This window comes from Lepidochelys kempii, chromosome 16, assembly GCF_965140265.1.
Source record: "Lepidochelys kempii isolate rLepKem1 chromosome 16, rLepKem1.hap2, whole genome shotgun sequence".
In the NCBI taxonomy this organism is placed as follows: Eukaryota; Metazoa; Chordata; order Testudines; family Cheloniidae; genus Lepidochelys; species Lepidochelys kempii.
Genome location: NC_133271.1, coordinates 11,917,345 through 11,943,534, shown reverse-complemented (window position 1 = coordinate 11,943,534; position 26,190 = coordinate 11,917,345). Strand labels below are relative to the sequence as shown.

The 26,190-nt window shown below is 45.5% G+C and overlaps 1 protein-coding gene across 1 annotated transcript; it reads left to right on the top strand.

Annotated features, from left to right (window-relative positions):
- The first annotated feature begins 1,694 nt into the window (after window positions 1-1,694).
- TNFSF15 (TNF superfamily member 15) lies at window positions 1,695-24,959 on the top strand. Its single transcript, XM_073314169.1, has 4 exons — window positions 1,695-2,112; window positions 15,430-15,481; window positions 19,103-19,144; window positions 24,294-24,959. The coding sequence occupies exons 1-4, from the start codon at window positions 1,915-1,917 to the stop codon at window positions 24,719-24,721; spliced, it is 720 nt and encodes a 239-aa protein (XP_073170270.1). The 5' UTR covers window positions 1,695-1,914; the 3' UTR covers window positions 24,722-24,959.
- Window positions 24,960-26,190: the final 1,231 nt, after the last annotated feature.

Genomic DNA, 26,190 nt, shown 5'->3' with positions numbered 1-26,190 from the left:
CATCATGTTCCCTATTTTACTACTGTATCTGGAACATCATATAACACCAATGTTTGATATTAATTTAATTAATTAATTTTAATTCATTTACTTTTTCACAGCCAGCGATAAAGGGGAAGTCGCTTTAGTTACACCAGCGGTACGCTCTTGCAAAAGACTGTAGCAACTCCGAGCTTCCTTTTGCAGAAATTTAGCCATCAGACCTTGGGTTTTTATTTTTTTAGCCCTCTGTTCTTTTCTACAAGGCTGGGCAATTCTTAAATAGTAATAACTGATCATTTTGGAGCCCCAGTTACTATAGAATGTAGCACTTCAGTTGAGAATTTCAGTGCACTAAACTCAGAAAGACCAATATTTAAAAGGAGAGCTTCTGATTTGTCACTGTTTTCCACCTCCTTGCAAGGGCTTCATCTAGAAGGGGTAAGTACAAAGTTCAGTGGGAACAACAAGTATACAGGTCTTATCAGGATCAGGCCCTTGCTGCAGCTGCTAATCTGCAGTCTGCCTTCTCCTCTCCTCTGATTCGCAAAAAGAAAAGGAGTACTTGTGGCACCTTAGAGACTAACCAATTTATTTGAGCATAAGCTTTCGTGAGCTACAGCTCACTTCATCGGATTGATTGATTGATTGCCTCTAAATCATGCATAGACTATGCAAATGGGAGGGAGGGTATCAGCAGCAGCCTTGTTCTGTGTTTGCTTACAGGGATCAAGCACAGCGGCAGTCCCATTATTTAAGGATGTGCTGACAAGTTATGCCAATGTAGGGAGGAAGGATGGGCACACATGATATACTGTCCCAAAGGAAGATACAGCATGTGCAATTCCTTCTATATTCCAGAAAATCTGTAGAGGGATTGTGGCTCCCAAGCACTTCCTGGATCTCCCTGAGGATGACTGTTTAAATCAGATGGGACTGTTTAAATCACACCGTATGGCCTGATATTCTTTTTCCAGCTAATTTTATTGGGGTTATTAGCTGGGATCCTGATCTGCTCCTCCTAAGGTCAATCAATAAACTCCTATTGGCCCAGGACGTTCAGCTGACATTACAATATCAGCCCACCAATAAAATAAGATGACCCTAAAGCATGCAGTGTATAGCAGAGACACTACCCTTCTCCTCTCCCTTCCTAACCAGTGACAACAGGCGCCCGGGAATTTGCACTGAAAAGAACCCCTCAAACACAGAAACTGGATCCGACATTTTTCCAACCTGCAAAGAAGTTTGGTTTCACCTCAGAAACAGGCAGGAATCCAAATCAGCTCTTGTTTTGGGCCAGATCCTGAGAGTGGTTGCCTGAGCATCTCTGGATGGGCACCACTCACCTCCACACTCCCGCCAAAGTTAGGAATCACTCAGCATTTCTCGGGATCAAGCCCTTTATCAGAGTCACTTTACCTGTCCCTAAACAATCACAGGACACTTGCCCCCTCCATCCTAGAGTTGCATGATGTTACTATCCTCAATTAAATTAGTGTTCTCTGTAATTTTTAAGTGCAGTGTATTATTTCTGTGCTGATCTCTCACTTTCACTCCCATTGGTTTCATGTTCCCTTTTTCTGGGTGGAAAAGCTTTTAATCTGATCCATCTTAATTTATCCTGGTTCCACCCCCTGGGACTTTCCTAACTTCCTTCTGTAAAGGGAGGAAAAACTGACACAAGCATAGTACGTGCACCTCTCCAAGCTTAGCAAAAGTGGTGCTCTGTCTGTCTCCCTGAACTGGGTTTCTCTGTAGGCGGTGCATTCCTTGGGAGGGAGGGTGCATGTGTGTGTGTGTGGGGGGGAGAGCCATCCCACACTCAAGTGAGCTCTTATTTAATGGGGGTCTCCATGCAGGACAGCAAGCAGAAGAGATTTTCCTCCTCCCAGATTCTATTCCAAGGGAGAGGTGCACAAGCCAGTCACAGGGATGCAACACAGTGCTGAAATACCCCTGGAGGAAGCAGTTCATATGACCAATCAAGAATCCGGAATGCGTGTCAGGGAGGATCTGAAGAACATACGCTGTGCTGTCATTTTTTGCTTGTTCTCTGTCCTAGCCCTGGCATTGCCCACAGCCTATCTACTGGTTGGAAATCTCAGAGCCTACAAATCTGGCCCAGCTCAGGTAAGGAAATGCCATTTCTCAGTGATCTTAAGGAAAGGTTAAGAAAAAGACAAGAGAGTTTCTTTAAATATTTAGGTTTGGAGAAAGAGTTTGTGGCTTCTTGCTTTATGGATTTACGATTTCAAGGAAGAATGTTAAACAAACTTTTTATTTCTTGCTTGCTTGCTTTTTCTTTCTTTCATGCACACAGTGAGGAAGGAGGGGGAAAATCAGTTTTTTAATAGGCAGATTTTTCTTCATTTCTCTTTCTTGAGTTTAATAGGGTCAGAGGAGCAGGAACAATATTAAATCCTAACTGGCAGACTGAAGAAAACTCTATAGTCTAGCTCCTCAGCTAGTGTAAATTGCTGGTCGTGCCATTGAATTCAGCTGGGGATCTGGCTGACCATCTCTGTTCCACCTTTTTCTGATTGAAGCTGAGAGCTCTCTCGTCTCTTATTACAGGCTGAAAGAACCCTATTTCACCAGCCACCTGCTAAATGTCATTAATGTGTCCATCCATCTATTTGTGGGTTGTGTTTGTGTCAAATACCCATATGTGTGTGTGTGAATCAGATGGGTGAGAACTATTCATTTCAGCACCAGAGTCACATGCGGATTCAGATTTCCCTGGGATTTACTATGGTGGTCCAGTCTGGGCTAATTATTGGGAGTGACCCTAATCCCAACATTCAAATCCTCATCTAAATCTTGATCAAAAGTTTTCCAAAGTTCAGAAGCACTGGATTCAGGGGATAGTTGCAGGTCCATCTCTAATAAACAGCTGGACATCTATCTCCACATGCATACCTCTGTAGGTATGTGTCTTTCAACTCTGTGCTGCTGCCCTCCACATCAGCTTTTTAAGCAGGTGCATATTCTCATTGATGTCAATGGGATTACCCACCTGCTTAAAAGGTAAGCCAATGTATGATTGTTTGCAGGAGCGAGACCTTCATGAATTTCAGCTTTTACGCTTGAAGTTCACTCTTTGCTCATTTGTATGAACAAAGCTTCAATTGAATGAATACCATGAACAACAATAATCAAGAGGTACTAATATACTGAATATGAGCCTTATTTCTATTCTGGCACTAGGTTTTTACACTCTTTGACATGCAGTTGTGTAGATATAGGTACAAACACACACACAGTGAAATCAGAGCTAGGGGCTCACTTCTAATACATACAGTTCTTGGTCAAAGACTTTATAATCTCTCCAGGGTGTCAAATACAATATTAGTTCTAGACTGTCTTTACTTACTGTGTTTGCTGGTTGCTTAGATGAATGCGTAAGGCAGATTTCCTGTTTATATCCACATCTGTACAATGTGTGTGAGTGCATGTTTGTATACGGAGAAGCTGCATAAAACTGCTTAGAAACACACAACTCTTAAATCAGAAAATCTCTTCCCAGCTTTCACATTGACTCACTGTGTGGCCTCGTGACTTTGGTGAGTCACTTAACTGCTCAGTGCCTCTCGCTGTCTGCTATTGTGGTTTCTATAGTGCCCATTACTGTAATACCTTAGCACAACACCTTACACTGAATTCTGAATGGTTGGACTTCTGCATCTGGGCAGAGTTTACTGCTGACTTTAGTCCCTATACTGTCAGCCTATCAGTGCAGGGACTGTGTCTTTCTATATATTTGTACAGCACCTAGCACAATGGGGGTCCAGATCCTGGTCGGGGCCTCTACATGCTGCCACAATTGAAATAATAAAATAACAATCTGTCAAATGAGATTAAAATTTACCTGGCTCACAGGTGTGTTGTACATTTTAACGAAGTAATGCTGGTGAATGCCCCTGAGATCTTCAGATAGAAGATCCTTTGTAAGCATTAAGGATTGCTTCATTCTGGACAATATTATTGTATATTATATTTATACATATTCATGAAAGGTAATTAGTGCATGTCTCTTGATATTACTCTAATATCTGGCTGTTATGATCGAATGAAGTATAGTATATGAAAATCCCAGTCTGCAAAAGTAAAATCATCATAGCTGGAAACTTGCCATCTGTCTCTCTGCCAAGTGGAGAGGGCGGAACATACTTATCCTGCTGTATTATTTACTGCACTCAATAAACCTTTCACTTGCTCCATTGAGAACTGAGTCAGTCAGTGACTAGCAGCTGTGAAGTAGTCATGGGTGTGTTTGACTTTCCTTGAGAACTTTCTTCTAATGCTCCTCCAAAAACCAGTGCTCTGAACTGAATATGGGTTCCTCATATGTTCCCTGTCCTGTAGCCATGACCCATAGGAGCAGCTCCTCTCATTCCAATGGGAACGCTATCAGGAATGCAGGTGCTCCAACAAAGTCTTTTCTTTTCTAAACATTTTTTTAAAAGAACCCAGAAAAATCCCTTTTGATCTAATTCATTCCCATTAGTCTTTTAAAAAATTTGAATTGTACTGGTTAAGGGCATCTTTTTGTCAGACCACCCTCCATCATAATTAGCAGTCCCATCTAAGAAGAAAAGGACTGAGGGCTAAATGGTGGTTTGACCTCTCAGAAGGGAGTGAGAGCCCCTGCCTACCCCCAACCACTTACAGTTCTGCACAGGTTCCCTGGACTTTCGGTCTGGGCATGTAGGAATAAGCTGAAGCTGTGTTCCCATTGATTGCCCCTGAAAGCAGGTGGACTGCTTGCTGCCCTCTAAAGCAGATTAGTGGTGAGGAGACCAGTGGAGAGGATAATGGGAAAAGCCTTCTCTCGTCTCCACGACAGTGCTGAGTTGCTCGGCTGAGCTGCCCTGGGAGTGGGCGTTCATTTTTTGCCATGTTATAAGCTAGCCGTAACTCTTTTCCCTCAGGAGCAAGAGGGAAGTGGGTGAGGGAGTTGTGCCACAAAGGGGTGTCTCTCCTAGGTCTATCGCAGGGCTGGTGCAGATTACATGCCACCCCTTGCACATGCATGTGCCTAAAGTCATATTCCAGCCCGGGACAAGCTTAGACTGTTGCCTGATCTTTAGAGGCATCCCTTGTGGGATAGAGCACCTGATAGGGACAACCTGGGCAAACTGGAAATTTGCTTTCCTCATTGTATTGCACCTGGTCTGTGTAGAACTATGGGGTTTACGCTCCAGAGCTGCCTGCCTCGGTATCTTCCACCATCACCAACACCCGCCCCCTTTTCAAAATAACCGATACATCTTTTGTGCCCTAATTCTGAAACAGCTGCATTGCTGTCCCTTAGTGGTGTGGTGGCTTCAGCAACACATTTGTTTACCTGGCTAAATTTCATGTTATTGACTTTATTTAGAATATAACGAGCACTTAGTTCCTGCCATAGAGCCAACCGCTGGAGTGACACACAGCTAGGAATGTGCCAGTTGCTGCCTTATCAGTCTTCTCAGTTAATCATCTGTAAATGAAAAGCAAAGTCTTAATTGCTGCTCTTTGCACTTAACTCCCATTGATGGCACTGGGATTTGGAGAGGTGGGTCAAAGGAGTCCTGAGGCTGGCAGGATCAAGTTTAGAGGGAAATTCACCCAAATAGAGAAGGGCAACATAAGGGTCTGCAGCTCACTTTGAACTCAAGCTGCGACTGTGAGAATGGTCTGCAGCCATGCAGACAGGCCTCCAAAGCCCCCAGCTGTGGCATGGATCTCTCCAGGCCAGATCTGCACTGGCCAGCATGGAGGCCAGTGATGAGGGTCAGAAGAGGAACCGAAAGGAACCATATTTATGCAAAGCCAATGGCCTCAACATACTATGCAAGTGGCGGAGGGAGGCTGAATCAGCTACCCCAGGACATAGGCTGGAGGAACGGCTGTGGGTGGGCTGAGGAGAAGCTTCACATCCTGGCCCCAGGTGTGTAGTTTTCACCTCCCAAACTTTGCCTGCATTATCACCACGGCCCAACTGGATAGTAATGACTCCGGCTTTATGCAGGTATCATGGCATTTCCCTTGTGGCCCAATCCAACTCCCATGAAAGTCAGTGAGTCTTTTGATCGGCTTACATGGGAGTCGGATCAGGCCCTTCAAGCACAGGTCAAGCTTAGGCAATATTCCATGCCTGGAAATGACACAAAATAAATTTGGTGCATATATTATATCAGGAAGAGGAGGTGGATGAGGCATTTCTAGAACAAATAAAAGAAATAGCCAAAACATCAGACCTGGTAGCAATGGGGTATTTTAACAACCTGACAACTGTTGGAAAAGTAATATGGTCAAACACAAACTCTCCAGTAAGTTCTTGGCATGTATTGCAGACAATTTTTGTTCCAAAAAGTGGAGGAAGTCACCAAGGGGACAGGTGTTTTAGATTTGATTCTAACAGGGAGAAATTAGTAGCGAATCTGAAAGTGGAAGGCAATTTGAATGAAAGTGACCATGAAGTGACAAATTTCATTATTCTAAGGAAAGGAAGGTGTGAGAGCAGCAGAATTAGGAAAATGGACTTCAGAAAAAAACAGACTTTAACAAACTCAGAGAACTGATAGGGAAGGTCCCATGGGAAGACAATCTAGCGGAAAAAGAAGTTTAGGACAGTTGTCCGTTTCTTAAGGAAACAATATTAAGGGCACAATTGCAAACTATTCCAATGCGAAGGAAAGATAGAACCATATTGGCCCCTTCCTATTCTTCTTATCAGGAGCTCTTTAAATGACCCCAAAATCAAAAAGGAATCCTACAGAAAGTGGAAACATGGGACAACTGCTAAGAAGGATTACAAAAGAATAGCCCAAGCATATAAGAACAAAATTAAAAAGGCTAAGGCACAAAATGAGTTACACCTAGCAAAGGACATAAAAGTCAACAAGAGGAGGTTCTTTGAATACATTAGAAGCAAGAGATACACAAAGGAACATGTAGGTCCTTTATTTAGAGGAAAAGGAGCACTAATAACTGATGACATCGAGAAAGGTGACAAGGTGTTTAATGTTTATTTTGCTTCAGTCTTCACTGAAAAGTTTAATGGTGACCAGATACTCAATAGAATTAATATTACCAACAAGAGGGAAGGCATGCAAAGCAAATAGGGAAACAACAGGTTAAGGAAATTTAGATAAGTTAGATGTATTCAAGTTGGCAGGGCATGATGAAATCCATCCTAGGATACTTAAGGAACTAGCTGAAGCAATTTCAGAACCATTAGCAATTGCCTTCAAGAACTCCTGGAAAATGGGTGAGGTCCAGAAGAGTGGAGAAGGGCAAATATGATAACTATCTTTAAAAGGGGAACCAAGAGGACCATGGGAATTATAGGCCAGTGAGCCTGACTGGTCAGTATCTGAAAAAGATACTGGAACAAATTATTAAACAATCAGTCTGTATGTACCTGGAGGATAATAAGGAATAGCCAGCATGGATTTGTCAAAAACAAAGCATGCCAAACCAACCTAAATTCCTTCTTTTTCGGGATTACTGGCCTAGTGGTTACAAGGGAAGCAGTAGATGTGATATATCTTGATTTTAGTAAAGCTTTTGAGATAGCCTTGCATGATATTCTCATAAGAAAACTAGGGGAAAGTGGTCTAGGTGAAATTATTATAAGGTGGGTGCCCAACTGGTTGAAAGACAGGACTCAAAGAATAATTATCAATAGTTCGCTGTCCAACTGGGAGAGTGTACCTAGTGGGGTCCCACTGGGATCAATCTGGGGTCTGGTACTATTCAATATTTACATTAATGAGTTGGAAATGGAGTGGAGAGCCCACTCATAAAATCTGCAGATGACACCAAGCTGGGAGGAGTTGAAAGCACTTTAGAGGACAGGATTAGAATTCAAAACAACCTTGACAAATTGGATAATTGGTAGGAAACCAATAAGATGAAATTCAATAAAGACAAGGGCAAAGTACTGCCCTTAGGAAGGAAAAGTCAAATGCACAACTACAAAATGGGGAATACCTGGCTAACGTGTAGTTCTGCTGAAAAGGAACTGTGGGCTACAGTGGATCACAAATTGAATACAAGTCAGCAATGTGGTGCAGTTGCAAAAAAGGCTAATATCACTGTGGGGTTTATTAACAGGAGTGTTGTATGTAAGACGCAGGAGGTAATTGTCCTGCACTACTCAGCACTGGTGAGGCTGCAGCTGGTGCACTGTGTCCAATTCTGAGTGCCACATGTTAGGAAAGATGCGGACAAACTGCAGAGTCCAGAGGACAGCGACAGAAATGATGAAAGGTTTAGAAAACCTGACCTTTGAGGAAAGGGTAAAAAACACATATTTAGTCATAAGATGAGAAGGCTGTGGGGTGGGGGAGACACACCTGATAACAGTCTTCATAGAATCATAGAATCATAGAATATCAGGGTTGGAAGGGACCTCAGGAGGTCATCTAGTCCAACCCCCTGCTCAAAAGCAGGACCCATCCCCAATTAAATCATCCCAGCCAGGGCTTTTTCAAGCCTGACCTTAAAAACTTCTAGAGAAGGAGATTCCACCACCTCCCTAGGCAACGCATTCCAGTGTTTCACCACCCTCCTAGTGAAAAAGTTTTTCCTAATATCCAACCTAAACCTCCCCCACTGCAACTTGAGACCATTATTCCTTGTCCTGTCCTCTTCCACCACTGAGAATAGTCTAGAACCATCCTCTCTGGAACCACCTCTCAGGTAGTTGAAAGCAGCTATCAAATCCCCCCCTCATTCTTCTCTTCTGCAGACTAAACAATCCCAGTTCCCTCAGCCTCTCCTCATAAGTCATGTGTTCCAGACCCCTAATCATTTTTGTTGCCCTTTGCTGGACTCTTTCCAATTTATCCACATCCTTCTTGTAGTGTGGGGCCCAAAACTGGACACAGTACTCCAGATGAGGCCTCACCAATGTCGAATAGAGGGGGACGATCACGTCCCTCGATCTGCTGGCAATGCCCCTACTTATACATCCCAAAATGCCATTGGCCTTCTTGGCAACAAGGGCACACTGCTGACTCATATCCAGCTTCTCGTCCACCGTCACCCCTAGGTCCTTTTCCACAGAACTGCTGCCTAGCCATTCGGTCCCTAGTCTGTAGCTGTGCATTGGGTTCTTCCGTCCTAAGTGCAGGACCCTGCACTTATCCTTATTGAACCTCATCAGATTTCTTTTGGCCCAATCCTCCAACTTGTCTAGGTCCCTCTGTATCCTATCCCTGCCCTCCAGCGTATCTACCACTCCTCCCAGTTTAGTATCATCCGCAAATTTGCTGAGAGTGCAATCCACACCATCCTCCAGATCATTTATGAAGATATGGTAAGGGCTGTTACAAAGAAGTCTGTGATCAATTGTTCTCCATGTCCACTGAATGTAGACCAAGAAGTAATGGACTTAATCTTCAGAAGGGGAGATTAAGGTTAGATATTAGGAAAAACTTTCTGTGTATACAGGTAGTTAAACTCTGGAACAAGGGAGCTTGTGGAATCCCCATCATTAGAGCTTGTTAAGGGGTGGCCTAGGTATACTAAGTCTTGTCTCAGTACAGGGGGCTGGACTTGATGGCTTCTTGAGGTCATTTCCAGCCTTGCATGTCTATGATTACCCATGCATGTGTATTCATATGCATGTCCACATAACACAGAATCTGGCCCCTCCAAAAGGCTTGCTCTCTTCTTGTGTAAAGAGCAAGAGAGATGGATGTGACCTGAATACAGCTGCTTATTAATCTTTATGGCCCCACCGTTCCTAACTATTTTGCTGCATTCAGGTTTGTAATGTGGACACCCCCTTTCAAAAGGACACAATAAAATGAGATGTGTGGGAGGGGGATCTTTAGCTGTTTTCTTTTGATTTAAACGTTAAACGTTTATAAATGGGACTTTTGGCCTTTTTGGAATTGAAAGCCCGTGGCAGCTTTTTGCATACCGCAGACTTCACAGGAACTAAAGCTGCCATTTCATAGAATTATAGGACTGGAAAGGACCTCGAGAGGTCATCTCGTCCAGTCCCCTGCACTCATGGCAGGATTAAGTATTATCTAGGCCATCCCTGGCAGGTGTTTCTCTAATCTGCTCTTAAAAACCTCCAGTGATGGAGATTCCACAAACCCCCTGTGCAATTTATTCCAGTGCTTAACCACCCTGACAGTTAGAAAGTTTTTCCTAATGTCCAACCTAAACCTTCGTTGCTGCAATTTAAGCCCATTGCTTCTTGTCCTGTCCTCACAGGTTAAAGAGAACAATGTTTCTCCCTTCTCCTTGTAACAACCTTCTATGAACTTGAAAACTGTTATCATGTCCGCTCTCAGTCTTCTCTTCTCCAGACTAAACAAACCCAATTTTTTCAGTCTTCCCTCATAGCTCATGTTTTCTAGACCTTTAATCATTTTTGTTGCTCTTCACTGGACTTTCTCCAAATTGTGAGAAATTTGTGTGTCCAGAACTGGACACAATATTCTAATTGAGGCCTAATCAGCTCCTAATCAGGAGATCCTTGTCTTCTAATTAGCTCTGTGGTGGGATTTTTCAGAAGCACTCAAGGCAGGTTTAACTGTGTTCCCATTGCAATCAATGGGAGCTTTTCCACAGACTTCAGTGGCAGCCAAAGGGTGATGCTGTGGACTTCTGAAAAATACCAACCTAAACAAGAATGGGAAATAAGAAAACTCTCCAGTATAATTTTTAAAAGGACTAATTTTTAAAGTATTTCATTTTGAGGTCTATAAATGATACCCCTTTATTGTACGATAACACAGCATCTTTCAGCCCAACTGATCTTTACTATGCAGTATATACACATTATATACATGAACAAACTATTCAAAATAACTAGCGCTTTTCATCATATGATTTCAAAGCAAATCAATATCATTATCCCCATTTCACAGTTAGGGGAACTGAGGGAGAGATAAGGGAAGTGATCTGCCCAAGGTCACCCAGCAGGCCACTACCAGAGCCAGGAATAGAACCTAGATTTCCTGAGTCCCAAACAAGTGTTTTATCCACTAGGCACCACTACTTCTCTTCTCCATTTTATTCACATTGGGTTCTTCCCCCCTCGGAAAACTAAAACTTTTGGCCTAAAATATAAATTGTTTTGATTTTCAGCCAAACATATTTCAGTTGTTAGCCATTCCACCCCCACCCCCCGCCACCCCGAATTTTTGTCCCCAAAACACTCTACGTTTTTGGCAAAAAGTCAAAACTTTTCATGGAAACAATCAGCTCTACTTAAATCTCAAGGGTTCTGATTATGTAAGGTTCTTGAGCAAACTACATAAGCAGGGATCTAACTTTGAGGATGGAGTACCACTGAAGTAAATAAATAGAGCTGTTCACATGCTTAAAGTTAGGTGTGTGCTGAAGTATCTTGCTGAATCAGGGCCAAACACAGCTTTGTTATGGCATATGTAACTACCTTGACATTTCAGTGATTACAGCTGTCATTAAAGTCACTTGGGGGAGGAGTGTTCCCAAGGGAATTCCCGCACTATGGCCTTATAAAGTCCATCCAGGGAAATTACACATTCAGCTGACCATGATGCTGCACATCGCATCATAAATTACAATTGTATTCAAACATCCCAGCGATCTTGTGAGCTCTTGCAGAAGACAATGTAATATTCAGTACCAAGCAGCTGCGTCATCTCAAACAGTTCAAGGTCAACATGACAAAGGGTGTTCTTCCTGATTCCTTCCTATCTTGCAGACTGTGCCCCTGCAGTTTTCACTCGGGTCTTTTAGATCATGCTTTTTCTGCTGGGGGGGAGGGGTATGGCGGGAAGGCAGGGGCAGAGGTGGTGTAGCTGGGGAAGGGACGGAATTTTCTGTTGCAATTTTTTTCTTTTCTCCAGATTTATTTTTTTACATAATTTAGCTATTGGGAAATTACCATTTTATAAGTGGCTTAGCTGTCTCCTAGACCACACATGCACCTCAGCATTGGGCATCCATTTTAAAATCTCAAGCCTCAATGCACCACGCGCCAGGCTCAACTCCTGGTGAGGGTTGTCACAGTTCAGGGCAACTTGTACCTGTATTTCCCCACAGTGGTGCTCTCAGGCTTCCAACTCCCCATCTGTTGCCTTTTTTGGGGGTGGGGGGTGAGACCCATATCTCACTCCCTTCTGAGCAGGGTATTTCCAGACTGCACGGTTGCCTGCCTTCACTTTGTTATTCTCAGCAGCCACAGGCTGCCCCAGCATGTGCTGGCTTTCTATTCAGGGACTGATGACAGAACGATTGTCCGCAGTTATAAGTTGCCGTGCAGTTCTTTCTAATACAAGCCTATTTTATTCTTAAGGTAAAAGCACTACAGAGAAAACCGTTACCAAAAAAATATATATACTAATAAAGCCCCTACCCCAGTGCTAATAAGCTTAGCAGCCATCACCCCAACTCGAACATGATCTCTGGCTGGAGCAGTCCTTCAGCACCCCACCCAAGAGATTTCCTTTGTGGTCTCAAATTCATCACAGCCTCAGCTCAGAACTAGCACATTCATAACATGTTTATTCTACTCTGTACACTGTTTAGGAGTCTTTGATCTGGAGTTTCCTGGAGCATGTAATAAATATACAGCAGCTTCTCCTCACGAAGGTATAGCTTCAAAAGGGTGGATTGGAAGTGGGTCATTTGCATTCCCACAGGTACTTCCTAGGAAATCCATTTCACAGGTGTTGTTTCAAAAAGCCCTTTGAAGTTCCTAATACTTTCCAGACATTGCATTAGTGAGTCAATCTCCGAGAGAAGGTACAAACATACAATTCCACAATAACACAGACACAATTGCATTTTCAAAACAATGGACTCCAAAGCTGTTAAAACTAATTCAGCAAGGTTTAACTTAATTCAGTAAAGTTAATTCAGGATATTGTCCGTCTGCCATGAAGCGAACTCAGCCATTCATTCTCCTTTTGCCCATAGAGTCATAGAAGCATAGGACTGGAAGGGGCCTCGAGAGGTCGTCTAATTCAGTCCCCTGCACTCATAGCATGACCAAGTATTATCTAGACCATGTTGGCATGCAGCACGTGTCCTCTTCCCCCAGAAGCGGCTGATATTGTGTGTGTGTGTGTGTGTGTGTGTGTGTGTGTGTGTGTGTGTGTGTGTGTGTGTGTGTGTGTGTGAAATAATCCAAGCTGGATAATATATGTATACAAACATTAAATATTATCACTGTTTTCTAGTAGTAATTGTCATTAACTCCAGTTGAAGATCTGGCCAATCAGCAGAGCTCCATTGAAACCAACTTACAATGAAATCTATTCTGATTGACACTGATTGAGAGTCTGGTCCACAAAGTGCATACGCATACAACATAAGCACACTCCTAGCAGACCCTGTCCTGCAGGGGTTCTCACACTTTTGCCTAGCCCTGGTTTTAACAGAGAGAGTTGGGGTCAGCTCCTCAGCTGCTGTAAATCGGTGTATGACGCTGATTCACACCAGCTGGTGATCTAGCCGACTGTTGTCTCATGGACACCTGCTCTCTCTTTCATTATTGATTAGGCCGCCTTTTGTGCCATTTCTGTAGCAGCTACTGGAATTGGGTGCGGGGAGAAATAATATTAGAAGAGTCTTTAATGGAGAGTGCAGGGAGAGGCAATGGGTTGCTACAGTTTAGCAGCTGGAGAGGAGAAGAGTCAGCATCATGTGAGCAGGTTCTCCATAGACCATCAGCAAATGCTCCACAGTTTGAGAACCACTGTAAGTATTGTATGCCTCTAGGCATTGCTATTAAGATTTGGGGTGGGGGCGGGGGTTGCACATGCACAAACTACAGACCAGATCAGGGCTGGCCAACCTGAGCCTGAGAAGGAGCCAGAATTTACCAATGTACCTTGCCAAAGAGCCACAGTAATACATCAGCAGCCCCCCATCAGCTCCCCTCGCCCCCGTCCCAGCGCCTCCCACCCACCAGCAGCCCCGCCGATCAGCGCCTCCCCCTCTCCTCCCGCACCTCCCGATCAGCTGTTTCGTGGCATGCGGGAGGCTCGGGGGAGGGGCACGGCAGGCTCAGGGGAGGGGGTGGGAAGGGGTGCAGTGGGGGCAGGGCCTGGGGCAGAGCCAGGGGTTGAGCAGTGAGCACCCCCAGCACATTGGAAAGTTGGCATCTGTAGCTCCAGCCCCGGAGTCGGTGCCTAGACAAGGAGCCGCATATTAACTTCTGAAGAGCCGCATGTGGCTCCGGAGCCCCAGGTTGGCCACCCCAGACCAGATCCTCAATCAGCCTAGCTCCATTGGCTTCAAAATTTTGCTGATTTATATCACCTGAGAATCTGGCTGAACAGAACAAAGTCTTGCAAGAATGCAGGCACTCCACCTATGGGGGTTTGAATGGGAAAAGCCAGCACCAATGGCAGGCATCTGACTGGCAAGTGGTAACCAGCCTTCCGGTTGCTTTGCATAAATGCCTTTTGTCTTTGGCACAGACCAAGTCAATATTATGCTGCAATATTTACAGTGCGAGTCTGAATGGGCTTCACAGGGACTCTGGATCTCAGATAGGGAGAGTGATTTAGCAAGTTATTAGACAAACAAAACTGACCCTTTCTCTGTCAAGTGCTTGTTTACTTGCAAGGTTAGTTCTCTGCCACTGAGAGTTCTTGGCTCCTTTTCGTTACTGATCTGTCTTTCACACAAACTCTTTCCCCAATGCCTTTAGAGAACGACATGATAGAGTTACAGATTCACATAATAAAGAGCAGAGGGAGAGAGGAATCGCAAGCTACAGAAGTAAGGGAGAAATTATGGGACAGATCCTCAGCTGCTGTACATCAATGTACCCCCATCCAGAGGAGGTCTGACACCAGCTGCGGATCAGGCCCACTATGATAAGAAAGAATCAGGGTCAGATCCTGGCTTCCAGCTTTAAGCTCTGTGCATTGTCTCACCTCTGCATGACTTGCTCCCCTCCCTGAGGTGTAGGAGATGTTCAGTGGTAGGCTGGGGATGGGAGGGAGTGGGGCTGGATGGAGTTGTGCTCCACACTCCCTGGTTGGCAGAACTGTCCCTGGGTGACTGCTCTGGGTGGCATAACTTAGAGTAGCCCTTAGGCCTTTCTGAATTATTCCATGGGCAACTTCAGGCTCTGGCTGAGCCAGGAAGCAGGAAGATGCTTTGGAGCCACCGTTCTCCCACCCCAGGTCCCATGCTTAGCACAGATCAGCCAGACCTGGGAACCTGTCCTGTGTGTGTGAGACAGAGGGATATTGGAAGGCTGTGGAAGAGGAAGGCTCTTGCACCAACAACTGAAACTACTTGGGGGTTTGTACTTCAGGCTCAGTTCAGATGTAAACAAATATTGTTGTCTCTTCTGTCTCCTGAGGCAATTGCCAAAGGCTAGATAGACTCTTCTGATGAAAATATTACATACACAGACAGGCCTCTGCTCTCCAGGGTTTGTCTTGTCTCAATCACCTGAACACTAACTGCTTGTGAATCTATTCGCAGGTTGCAGATGAAAGCGTGTCTAGATTCCTAAAGCAACAGACATCACCAATTTGTAAGTTTGCCAGTCCTTTCCTTCTTCTATAAAACCTTCTGTTCATTCACGTGTCCACTGGGGGTGGTACCTGTACAAATTCCTCACGGCAGCTAAATGTAGGAGCAAGGCTGATAGGCAGTGTTTTTTGTAACCGGGTCAGCCCCAGGATATTAGACACAGGGTGGGTGAGGTAATATCTCAAAAGAGTTTCTCTCTCACCAAGGAAGTTGGTCCAATGAAAGATATTACCTCACCCTCCTTCTCTTTCCACTATATGGAAATGCACTTTCCCAGGGCTATCAAGCAGAGCTACCTGCCTTCTCTACTAACAACTAAGGGTTCCAAGGGATTCAAATGCCCATGTGTAATTGTAACATTGAGAAAACCCAGTGGTTTCGGTGAGCGGGATAGAACCTGGGACCGCTGGAGCTTAGTGCATGAGCTAAAAGCCAACTAGCGCTTAGCTAAGGCTGTACAGCAGACTCATTGTACATATTTTTTCTCTCTCGCTTACTCTCTTTCGCTCTCGCTTGATGGGACAGGAAACCACACCCAGAAGGTGTGTGGGTTACATGGCCTTGAGACTTCTCTCCTCCCTGCCCCCGAAACTGGGAACAATACAAGTGCAATAGAGAGGGGCGTGGGAGGGTGTGTAGAGAGATATGTCCCATAAACACAAACATCCAAGGACAAAGGCTCCTGGGGACAGATTCTGAGAAACCTGGCACAAAGAGCTCAGGAGGAACTGGGCAAAGGAGACTTTCTGCCATCTTTCTGCAGACCTGATTGGCTGCCTAGGAGCCACGCTGCAGCCCAGAATCTCTTATAGTAGGAAGAGCTATATGGTAACCCTTTGTTTCCACTATTTCTGCTTGCTATCATTTGACTCGCTGGAGGGGGGCCAGGGAACTGTTCCTTTGGGAACAGAGGGTCTGGGAAACCCAGTGGATCAGGGGCTGGGCACTCCACTGAGGTGTTTGGAGATTGCAGGTTGACTATCGTTCACCTGTAAAGAGAGATCGGGGCCTACAGAGGCCTGGAAGGCACTAGTTCCCAGAGACTGGAGTGGTAGGGGAACTGACCCACTGCAGTCACAGACAAGCTTTCCTCCAGCAGTAGAGAGGCACCTCACACTGCTGGGTACCCCTTGAGAAGCATCATAACCTGCCCCTTCCTGACCCAGCTACTCTCCCAGCATGTCCCCTAGAGTTGAGCTTTGAGGTGGACATTATGCCAGGTCACTAATATCAAGCCCTATGCTACTTCTGCCCAGAGGGACTTCTTCCTCAGCAGCTCCTTCATGGGCCCTGTGCACTGCCGAAATAGCGTATAGGAGCCAGACTGGGGGCCAGATCAGCTTCCTTTAGAGGAAAAGGAATTGCTTAGTGTGGTGCAAAGGGGTGTAACTAGAAGCCACAGGAGATTAAAGTCCGAGAAAGTAAATTCAGGCTGAATGTCAGGAAAAGCTTCCTGCCTGTGAGATCTGTTACGCTATAGATCAGTCTCACCTGCAAAGGGGTGGAAGCCCTATCACTTGTATTATCTTAAAATTAGATTTCCCAAAGGAACCCTCTGAAGGAGGATGGGCTAGGTGACCTCGCAAGGATGGGGCAGCTCTTTGTCCTGCTAAAGGGCCTTCATACTGCTCTACAGTGCAACCCAGTCTTAAAACCATCACATCTGGCAAGTGGAGAATGGCACAAGGGAATCGTCTAGTAGCTTCTATGCCAGCTCCATCCCAGTTCCCAGTATAGGGGACATATCTTGGGGACAACTCTCCCCTGGTGATGCCCAGATGCTGGGATGGGCAATAGGCAACCAGGTACAGACAGTCCTGTGGCTAGTCTAGTCTACAGCAGGGAAGAGTCCAGCATCCACAAGGAACCAGAATTGGGGGCCGCAGGGTATACATGTGGTTTAAAGCCACCTTTGCAAACCTCCTCCTGAGCACAGCTCAGATGCATCCCAGGTTCTGGGAGGTCTTTTCCATCTTTTTCATCTGCAATACTATGGGCTAAATCCTCTTGTAGTGCATGCTCCTGCAACCCCATCAAAGTCCCTGGAAGTTTGGGCAGGGTTAGAGCTGAAGGGTTGGGCTGAGAGTGAAGGTTTGAGTCAATAGAAAACATAAATGAAGGGAAAGGCTAGGAGTAGATAAGAATCTACATCGGAAACCACTTCCCTGTACGGTGTTGTCTGTGTATGTGTATTAGCAGGAGAGTTGTAAGCAAGACAGGACAAGTAATTCTTCTGCTCTGTTCTGCGCTGATCAGGCTTCAACTGGAGTATTGTGTCCAGTTCTGGGCACCACATTTCAGGAAGGATGTGGAGAAATTGGAGAAAGTCCAGAAAAAAGCAACAAAAATGATTAAAGGTCTAGAAAACGTGACCTATGAGGGAAGATTTAAAAAATTGGGTTTAGTCTGGAGAAGAGAAGATGGAGAGGGGACATGATAACAGTTTTCAAGTACATAAAAGGTTGTTACAAGGAGGAGGGAGAAAAATTTTTCTTCTTAACCTCTGAGGATAGGACAAGAGGCAATGGGCTTAAATTGCAGCAAGGGCGGATTAGGTTGGACCTTAGGAAAAACTTCCTAACTGTCAGGCTGGTTAAACACTGGAATAAATTGGCTAGGGCGTTTGTGGAATCTCCATCATTGGAGATTTTTAAGAGCCAGTTGGACAAACACCTGTCAGGGAAGGTCTCTAGATAATATTTAGTCCTGCCTTGAGTGCAGGGGACTGGACTAGATGACCTCTCGAGGTCCCTTCCAGTCCTACGATTCTATGATATTAATGCTGCAGGGAAAATGTAGCTGGACGTGAAAGCAAACCCCAGCTCACTCTTGTTCTGTGGGCCAGACTCACAGGTGCCCTACGGGCTCTTTCGTGGCAGTGCAGCTGGTGCAAAGAAGGCAAAGTCCACCATTCCCCCACCCACCCCTTTCAACACAGGAGGTGGATGCCTCCTCAGCAATGGTCACCCAGTGCAGGAAGGATCATGGGTAAGCTCTGGGCTGGAGGAGAGAGGTATGGATGGGAGGGAAGGTGGGGAAGGAAGGGAGGAGCAGAGGCTGTGGCTGTCGCAGAGCTCAGGCAGGCTTGAGGACGCAGTGCGGAGCTTGGGGAACAGAAAGATGGCATAAGAGGGGGAGTGGCTGGGTTGGTGCTGCAGGCCCTGAATAAGGGATGTGCAGACTGCCTCCTCTTTGCATTGGTGTAGGGATAAACCTGCCTTGTGGCTTTTTGAGCACAGTCTGACTATATTAGTATTGAAATGACAGAATGATAAAGGATGCCCTCATGCATGCTGAAATCTAATTCAAAGAAGAGGCTTTTGCTTTGCTTTTCGAGGGGGTGGGGGGTGGCGGTGGCAGTGTTTGTTTTAAAAGGATTTGCCAAGTTCTCACAAGCCTTGCAGTGAAATTGACAAGTCCTGGTGCTTGCTCAGTGATCCTATCAGCTCTGTCCAAAACTCCATTCCTGCCTGCCACAAAAAACAAACACAGAAAACCAGCCTAGACAAATAACTCATAAAACAGACCAAGGCGGAAATGAAGAGGGACTGTACAGAGTCTCTCTGTGAAGAATCATTCGGACTCGGATGTTTGCAAATGTTTTTTTTTTTCTTAATTACAGCTTTAGTATCCAGTGCAGAAAAGCCAAGAGCACACCTAACAGGTAATTTAACTGTTCAAAAATGATATGCCTCCCTGGGTAGTTGTCAATCACATTGCACTGCACAAAAGCTGATCTCCAAAACACACATGCCTGATGGAAACTGACAGTCAGAAGTTGCCAGTCAGGAAAAGTAGTGGAAAGAAAGTCATCTCCTGTTTACACTCTCTGGGCCAGATCTCAAGCTGGTGTCTCTTGACTTAGCTTTACTGAGCTATGCTGATTTATACCAGTCGAGGATCTAGCCCTGTGTTCATACAGAGTGTCTGCAAAGCCAGGCACTTTATGAAAGATTCTCTTTATGGTTTTAAAAGGCTGCTTACAAAATGAACACTTGGGCTGGCGGCTGTTAGCAACTGCTAGAATGGCTGGTATTTTACTCTTCTGCTATACTTAATGGGACTATTTAAACAGAAAGGGCCTAGTTGTAGTCTCATCGTGATGTGACTCAGGAGTAACTCCACAGCTGTCAGTCAATGGAGCTAGAGCAGTTTAAGGGACAGGAGAACCAGACCTTTAATATTCCATAAGCATCACAGTCTTGATTCTCTTCACTTACACCTTTTCCACGCCAGTAGAACTCCATTGACTTCAGTGGAATCACCCCTGATTTACACCAGCGTGCGCAAGAGAAGAATTAGGCTCAGTTGTGACTCTCACGAGTCTGAGCAGTGGTGAGGAGGGGGAAGTGTCAAAAGGTATTATGCCTTTCTCAAGGACAGGAGTGGGGGTGTCAAAAGAATAAGAAAGGCTGAGGGAGCAGCCTCATGCTGCTTAACAGGTGTGGCCAGCATTACCCCCAGCCATGCACTCATGGAGCTTGTCAGGTACATCTGCTCTGCAATAAAAAACCCGTGGCACAGACTCTCAGAGCCTGGGTCAATGGACTCGGGCACACAGGGCTTGGGCTATGGGGCTAAAAACTGCAGTGGGCTCAGGCTCTGAGAACCAACCTCTACCCCTTGTGGTGTTTCAGATCCCAACCTGCAGCCCACACCTGCATGTCAACCCTGCAGCCTGAGCCCTCCAAGCTCAAGGCAGCTGACACAGGCCAGCCATGGCCATGCGGAGGGTCTTTTATTGCAGTGTAAAGGTACCAGACCAGGGGATGATGCTTGATTCCTCTGTAGATGGGCTGAGGGGCAAGGAACTCTCAATATGCTCTAAACCCCTTCTTAGAACCCTTTTTGAGGGAGGGGCATAATCATAGAATATCAGGGTTGGAAGGGACCTCAGGAGGTCATCTAGTCCAACCCCGGGCTCAAAGCAGGACCAATCCCCAGTTTTTGCCCCAAATCCCTAAATGGCCCCCTCAAGGATTGAACTCACAACCCTGGATTTAGTAGGCCAATGCTCAAACCACTGAGCTATCCCTCCCCCCTATAACTGAGCCCTAACCTATTTCTATAGCTCCCAGATGAGAGAACCTGGGGGCAAGGACATATTGGGGGAAGTCAGTGGCAGAATGGCTGCCAGGTGGCTGGCACGGCTGTGATGGTTCAAGAATCTTGTGGACGGCTTCCAAGATCCCTCTGCCATGGTCAGACCTCCCGGCGTGGACCCTGGCCCTGATTCCAAAAAGCACTCAAAGCGCACGAGTAACTTTAAGCGTGCGGGTCGCCCCACTGAAGTCAATGTGTACAGTTGTGCATGTGCTTAAACACTCCACTGACTCAGAGCCTACGTTCCTATAGCTCTCGTAGCAGGGTTTCCCTCTCTGCGTTTGTCCTCAAGTTCCTAGCTAAAGCCGGATTGTGTCTTTTGACCCTTTTCCATGCCTTTTACCAACAATTTTTCAACACATCAGTGCAGATTTGCAGGAGAACAAGGTCACACTCATTGATAAAAGAGTCATTTGTGCACAGCCAGCGAGACATAGTCGCAAGAGATGCTGGACAAGAGACAGCCCCTCCTGCTGGCTCAGAATATTAGACTGTAGCTCTGTACGCCTGACGAATTAACTTCAAAAGCTTGTGTGATGTTCTCTTTGCTTCAGGGAAGCACCCAACAGTTGAATCAAATTTCTTTCAAACCCTTGAGTTTGCAAAATCTAGCTGGAAATCAGCAAGATTTCCGGTCCTCCTTGATCTGCCATTTGGGCACATTCGCTAGCTTGTACCTCCAACTGGAGAGGAGCAAGAAAAGGAAAATGACAAACACATTTTCAAGAAGTTCTCCTGTCTGTTTTGAAGCTCCAGAAAGGTTTGATTTGAGTTCTGGGCCATGAGGCAGAGGGTCTGTTCTTATTTTTCCTGTCCCTAGCCTCTACCCTTGTCACTGAAACGACATTCATTCCGATCACTGCGGGGGAGGAGGGGGATGTTAGTCACTACAAATCGTTAAGTAATAGCTACCACAGTGTGGTGATAGCTGAGCATTTCCCTAAATCCGTGCAGGAAACAACAGTCCTGTCTGTTACTCGTTGGGAACAGCTGGCCTTTTAAGGTTGACCACTGAATTTCTGGAGCCTGGAGCTGCTACTGTAGCACAGAGCAGCTTTAAATTTGTCCTAAATACCAGGCACAGCTGCTGCGGTGCACTCCAGTGTGGGGGCCATGCTAGAGTGGGTAGGGAACTGCACACATAGAGACCCCTACGCTCCAGCATCCCCAGCTGCTGAATTAGCCCTCAGGGAGCGTGGGGTGGGGAGGGAGGGGCTCTTACAAGCTGCTGCAAATTAGAGCAGGCCTAAGGCTCCTCTAGTTTATACCAAGGTTTGAACACCCCCTGGAAGCCCTGGGGAAGTGTGAGGTAGCAGACAGCCATTTGCTTTCTCTAAGCTCAGTTTCTATACCAAACAGAGCTCAGATGGAGCCAAAGCTCTGAGAACACTCTTCCTTCCACTCCAGATGCTCTTGCAATCCTTGTCTTCCCCCCCCCCCCCCCCCACATCTGTGTGCTTTACCTTTTTCTGGAGAAAAGTTAGAATGAACTAGAGCTCAAAATCCATTACTGCACGCCATCATAGTGTTATGCTGCTCAGCGAATATGCAAGGCATTACGGCTCATTCACCTCTTCTGGGAGAAAACCAGTGCTAGCCAGTACTTGTTGCAATGTTCTGGAAACGGGGTTTCAGACCAGATTGGGTATGTTTACACAGCCTGAGGCAGTGAGTCACCCAACCCAGGTCAACAGACCTGGACTAGCAGGGCTCACGCTAGTGCTCCAAACAGAACTGTGTAGACAGTGCTTTGAACTTGCGACTTGGGCTGGAGTTCGGGCTCCAAAGCCCACCCCCCGGCCCAGGCTTCAGAGCCCCAGGCACGACTGCAAAGCGCTGTCTACACATATATTTTTAGAGTGCTAGCACGTGCCCCATTAGCCCATCTGTCAATGTGGGCTGGCAGGGTTGCTTCTGCAGGCTGTGTAGACCTACCCATCCTGACCTGTTCTGAGCCCCCCGGACTTCCAGTGACGCCAACAGGAGCTGAGGCATCGCGCAGCCACACGCCCTTAATCCTGTTCCTTGTAGTAATTATGTGTGATCTTGCTAAATCTCATACCACACAGGGCATGCTTCGCAATTAAGTCTGGAAGAATTCCAAAGCTTTTCTTTTCTGTACTTAATTCATCCACTTTCCCCGAAATGGAATGATATGGAAAGAGAGCAAACATTCAATATTAACCCACACTCACACAAAAGAAAAGGTCTCATCTCCTGGAAATCAGTTGCCTCTGTCTTGCCTGTTCGTTTATCCATAGCGTTGTATGTTTCTTTTTATTGCCCAGAGAAGTCGGATGTTTTACTTTTCTCAGCTGTAACTTTACCGCAACAATTTTGTGTGACAAACGCAGTTACTAGGAAACTTGACTGCTGTCCCCTAGCAGAAATCACTCTTACACATAAAATATAGGGCTCTTGTTTTCCTAGCTACTGCCTGAACTGAATTACAAACGGGGGAAGAGAGATGATCAAAGCAGGAAGGGTAAAAGTCCCACTATGCCTCAACTCCACCCTCCAAACCCTGCAAAAATGAGAAGACAGAAATTGCCAGGCTGAATCAGACCTGGGGTCCATCTGCTCCAGTGTGCTGTCTCTGACAGCAGCCGGCCCCAGCTGCTTCCGAGGAAGGTACAAGATACCCCACAGTAGGCAGATGTGGGATAATCTGCCCCCAGCGGAAACCTCATCTTAACCCTTCATAGTTAGAGATAGGTTTAAGCCACAAAAATAGTTTTGTATGGGACACGCAAGGAGGATGAGCTATGCAGATTCCACATGACTTTGAGACGGTGTTTGCAGTTGAAGCTGCCACCTATTTGGATTGGATTAACACCAAGGTGCTGATCATTTGTGGTCAGAAAAGATTCCATGCCACTTTTTCTCGAGGGCTGTCCTGGCTAAATGCAAGTTAGGGTAATGATAGACTGAAGGGTCTCTTGGATATGGGGTGTCTCACTGATCACTGTCCTGCACCATTATGTACAGTTGCTGTAATTATTCACACAGCTGCCCCAGAGCTGGCTGCATTTTAGGATGCTGTGAACTGGTGCATTGGGCCTTGGGGGTGGGGGTGAATTTCCCCCTTTCATGTGACCGGGCTGCACCCTGAGGAAGGATTGCCTTGTAAGTGCTGGCCTCGGATTCAGGAGATCTGAGCTTTAGTCTCAGGTTGCCAGAGACTTGCTGTGCAGCGTCGGGCACGATTTTCCAAAGTGACTAATGACGCCAAGTGGCTCAGTTCCAGCATGCTCAAACCGAGACACCTTAAAGGGGACCCAGTGTCCAGTCTCTGAAAATTAGGTCCCTTTACAGCATCTCCAGGTGGGCACCCAAACTAGCTAGTTGAGTTTGAAAATCTGGGCATAATCGACCTGTGCCTCAGTTTTCCATATGTAAAATGGGAGTAATAATATTCCTTTCCTCTGACCCTTTGTTTGCTTTGTCTAGCTAGCCTGGAAGCTCTTTGGGGCAGATACTGTCTCTTACAAGGTGTATGTAGAGTGTTTATCCCAGTGGGGCTCTGACTTCATGTGGGGCCTCTGGACACTACCGTAATACATGGCAGAGTGAGCCCTTACTAAAGAGAATGTGCTAGCAAGGTTGTTTTCTTTTGAAGGAATATATCATCTGAGTTATGCTCACTGTCACACATCCTGCTTGAACAGGGGAACCAACTGATTTCTTTCCTTTCTCCTTTATGTCCTCAGTTAAGAAACAAGATCTTTCACCCCCCATGGGAAACCAGTTTCCAGTTCTCCAGTGGGAACACGAGCGAGGCTTAGCCTTCACCAAGAACAACATGAACTATACCAATAAGTCACTGGTGATTCCAAAGACCGGGGATTACTACATCTACTCTCAGGTCACTTTCCGAGGGTCCACTCCAAATCACAGTAAACCAGGTTCCATAACGCAGATCATCACCAAAGTCACGGACAGCTACCCTGAGCCTACCCAACTACTGACTGCCACCAAAACTCTGTGTGAGATGGGAAACAACTGGTTCCAGCCAATTTACTTAGGGGCAGTGCTTTTCATGGAGGAGGGGGACAGGCTGATGGTCAATGTTAGTGATATCCAATGGGTGGATTACACTAAAGAACACAAAACATTCTTTGGTGCTTTTTTACTGTAGGTTCTAACAGCAATGAATAAGGGCTGCTTCTAATTAGGGCTCTGAATCAAGTGCATCACTAAAGTCACACAGGAGTTTTGCTAATGATTTTAGTGAGTGCAGGATCAAGATGTCCTAGTTCCAAGCATCTGTGCTCTCAAAAGCAGTTTCCTGACCTGTATTCTCCTTCACCTGTGTGGCTGCGATGCCCATCATTATCCTTGGAGGAAGGAAAATTCAATTAAATGGCCCATCCCAATATTATACCAAATAGATCACACCACATCAAACCACAGAAACACAGAGGGAGGCAGAGGAGAGAAAAATCCATTTCCATGCTAAAGCTAGGAACCTCTTGCATGCCTACAAGTGTTGCACAGATTGTTTATAGGTGACCGGGAACAATAATCTCAAACAAATCAACTAAGCCTACATTCCACCTCCAATAAGCAACCCCCTTTGCCTTAAACAACCACTTTAAACTGTCCCCAAGTTTCCAATGTAATTTTGTTTGATCTTTCTTCAGATCACTCCTCTCAACAGGCAATTCGTTCTTGGCATGCCCTTAAAAATAGATTTGCTCAGTACTTTGTACTAAAATTGAAAATTAAATCTTCAAAGGCACTATGTAAATCATTAACTCTTTAATTAATCCCTTGCAACTGCCCTGGGAAGCAAATTAAAATGACTTCTTGCAGTTTGCAAAACAAGCCAATAGACAAAAACATTCCTGATATTTTTTCTCCCAAGAAATTTTGCAGGAAATGGTGGCCTATGTTGTTCTGGATCCATTTGCTGCCCAGAAATGGCTCTTTTCATAGCATTGCTGATGGGTTGTACCTTTTTACACTGGAACACACAAAAAATGTTAATGTTTCAGTGTAAAAATTCATCTCACTATGAAAAAAGTCCTAATATTAGAACAGGTTGAAAAACTGGATCAGGGGGAGAAATCGGGGGGGCAGGAGGGGAGGAGGGAAATAAGATTTTTATTGAAATTTTGAGCAAAAATTTCAAATTTTGAATACTTTCAACCTGCTGTACAGCAGGTAACTGTAGTCACTCAGAATTGGGACCATTTTGAAAATGTGTTATATTTCCTCAAAACTGATGTTTTGCTTTGGTTTTGTAGCTTTTTGAGGAAAGAAACCACAAAATTTCAGAAATTTCCATAAATTGAAAACAAAATGTCTTCCCCCCAACCCCACTTCCAAGATGGCCATGACTCCCCTCTACCCAGATGCTCACTCCTGCAGTGATTTCTCAAATGAAAGGCTGCTGTAACGTTTTCTAGGCACTAGGCCGGCTCACACCTCGTGGTTCCTCTACACAGAGAGCTGGGTTAATTTCAAGGCAACAGTGGGAGTAGGAACTGTAGCCAGGAGCAGAACTCAGGAACTTTCCACTTCTAGTCTCTTGCTCAGTCTTCTAGATCATACCGTCTCTCAGGGAAATTCCCTGGCTTTCCCTCCACTCCCATGATAAACAAT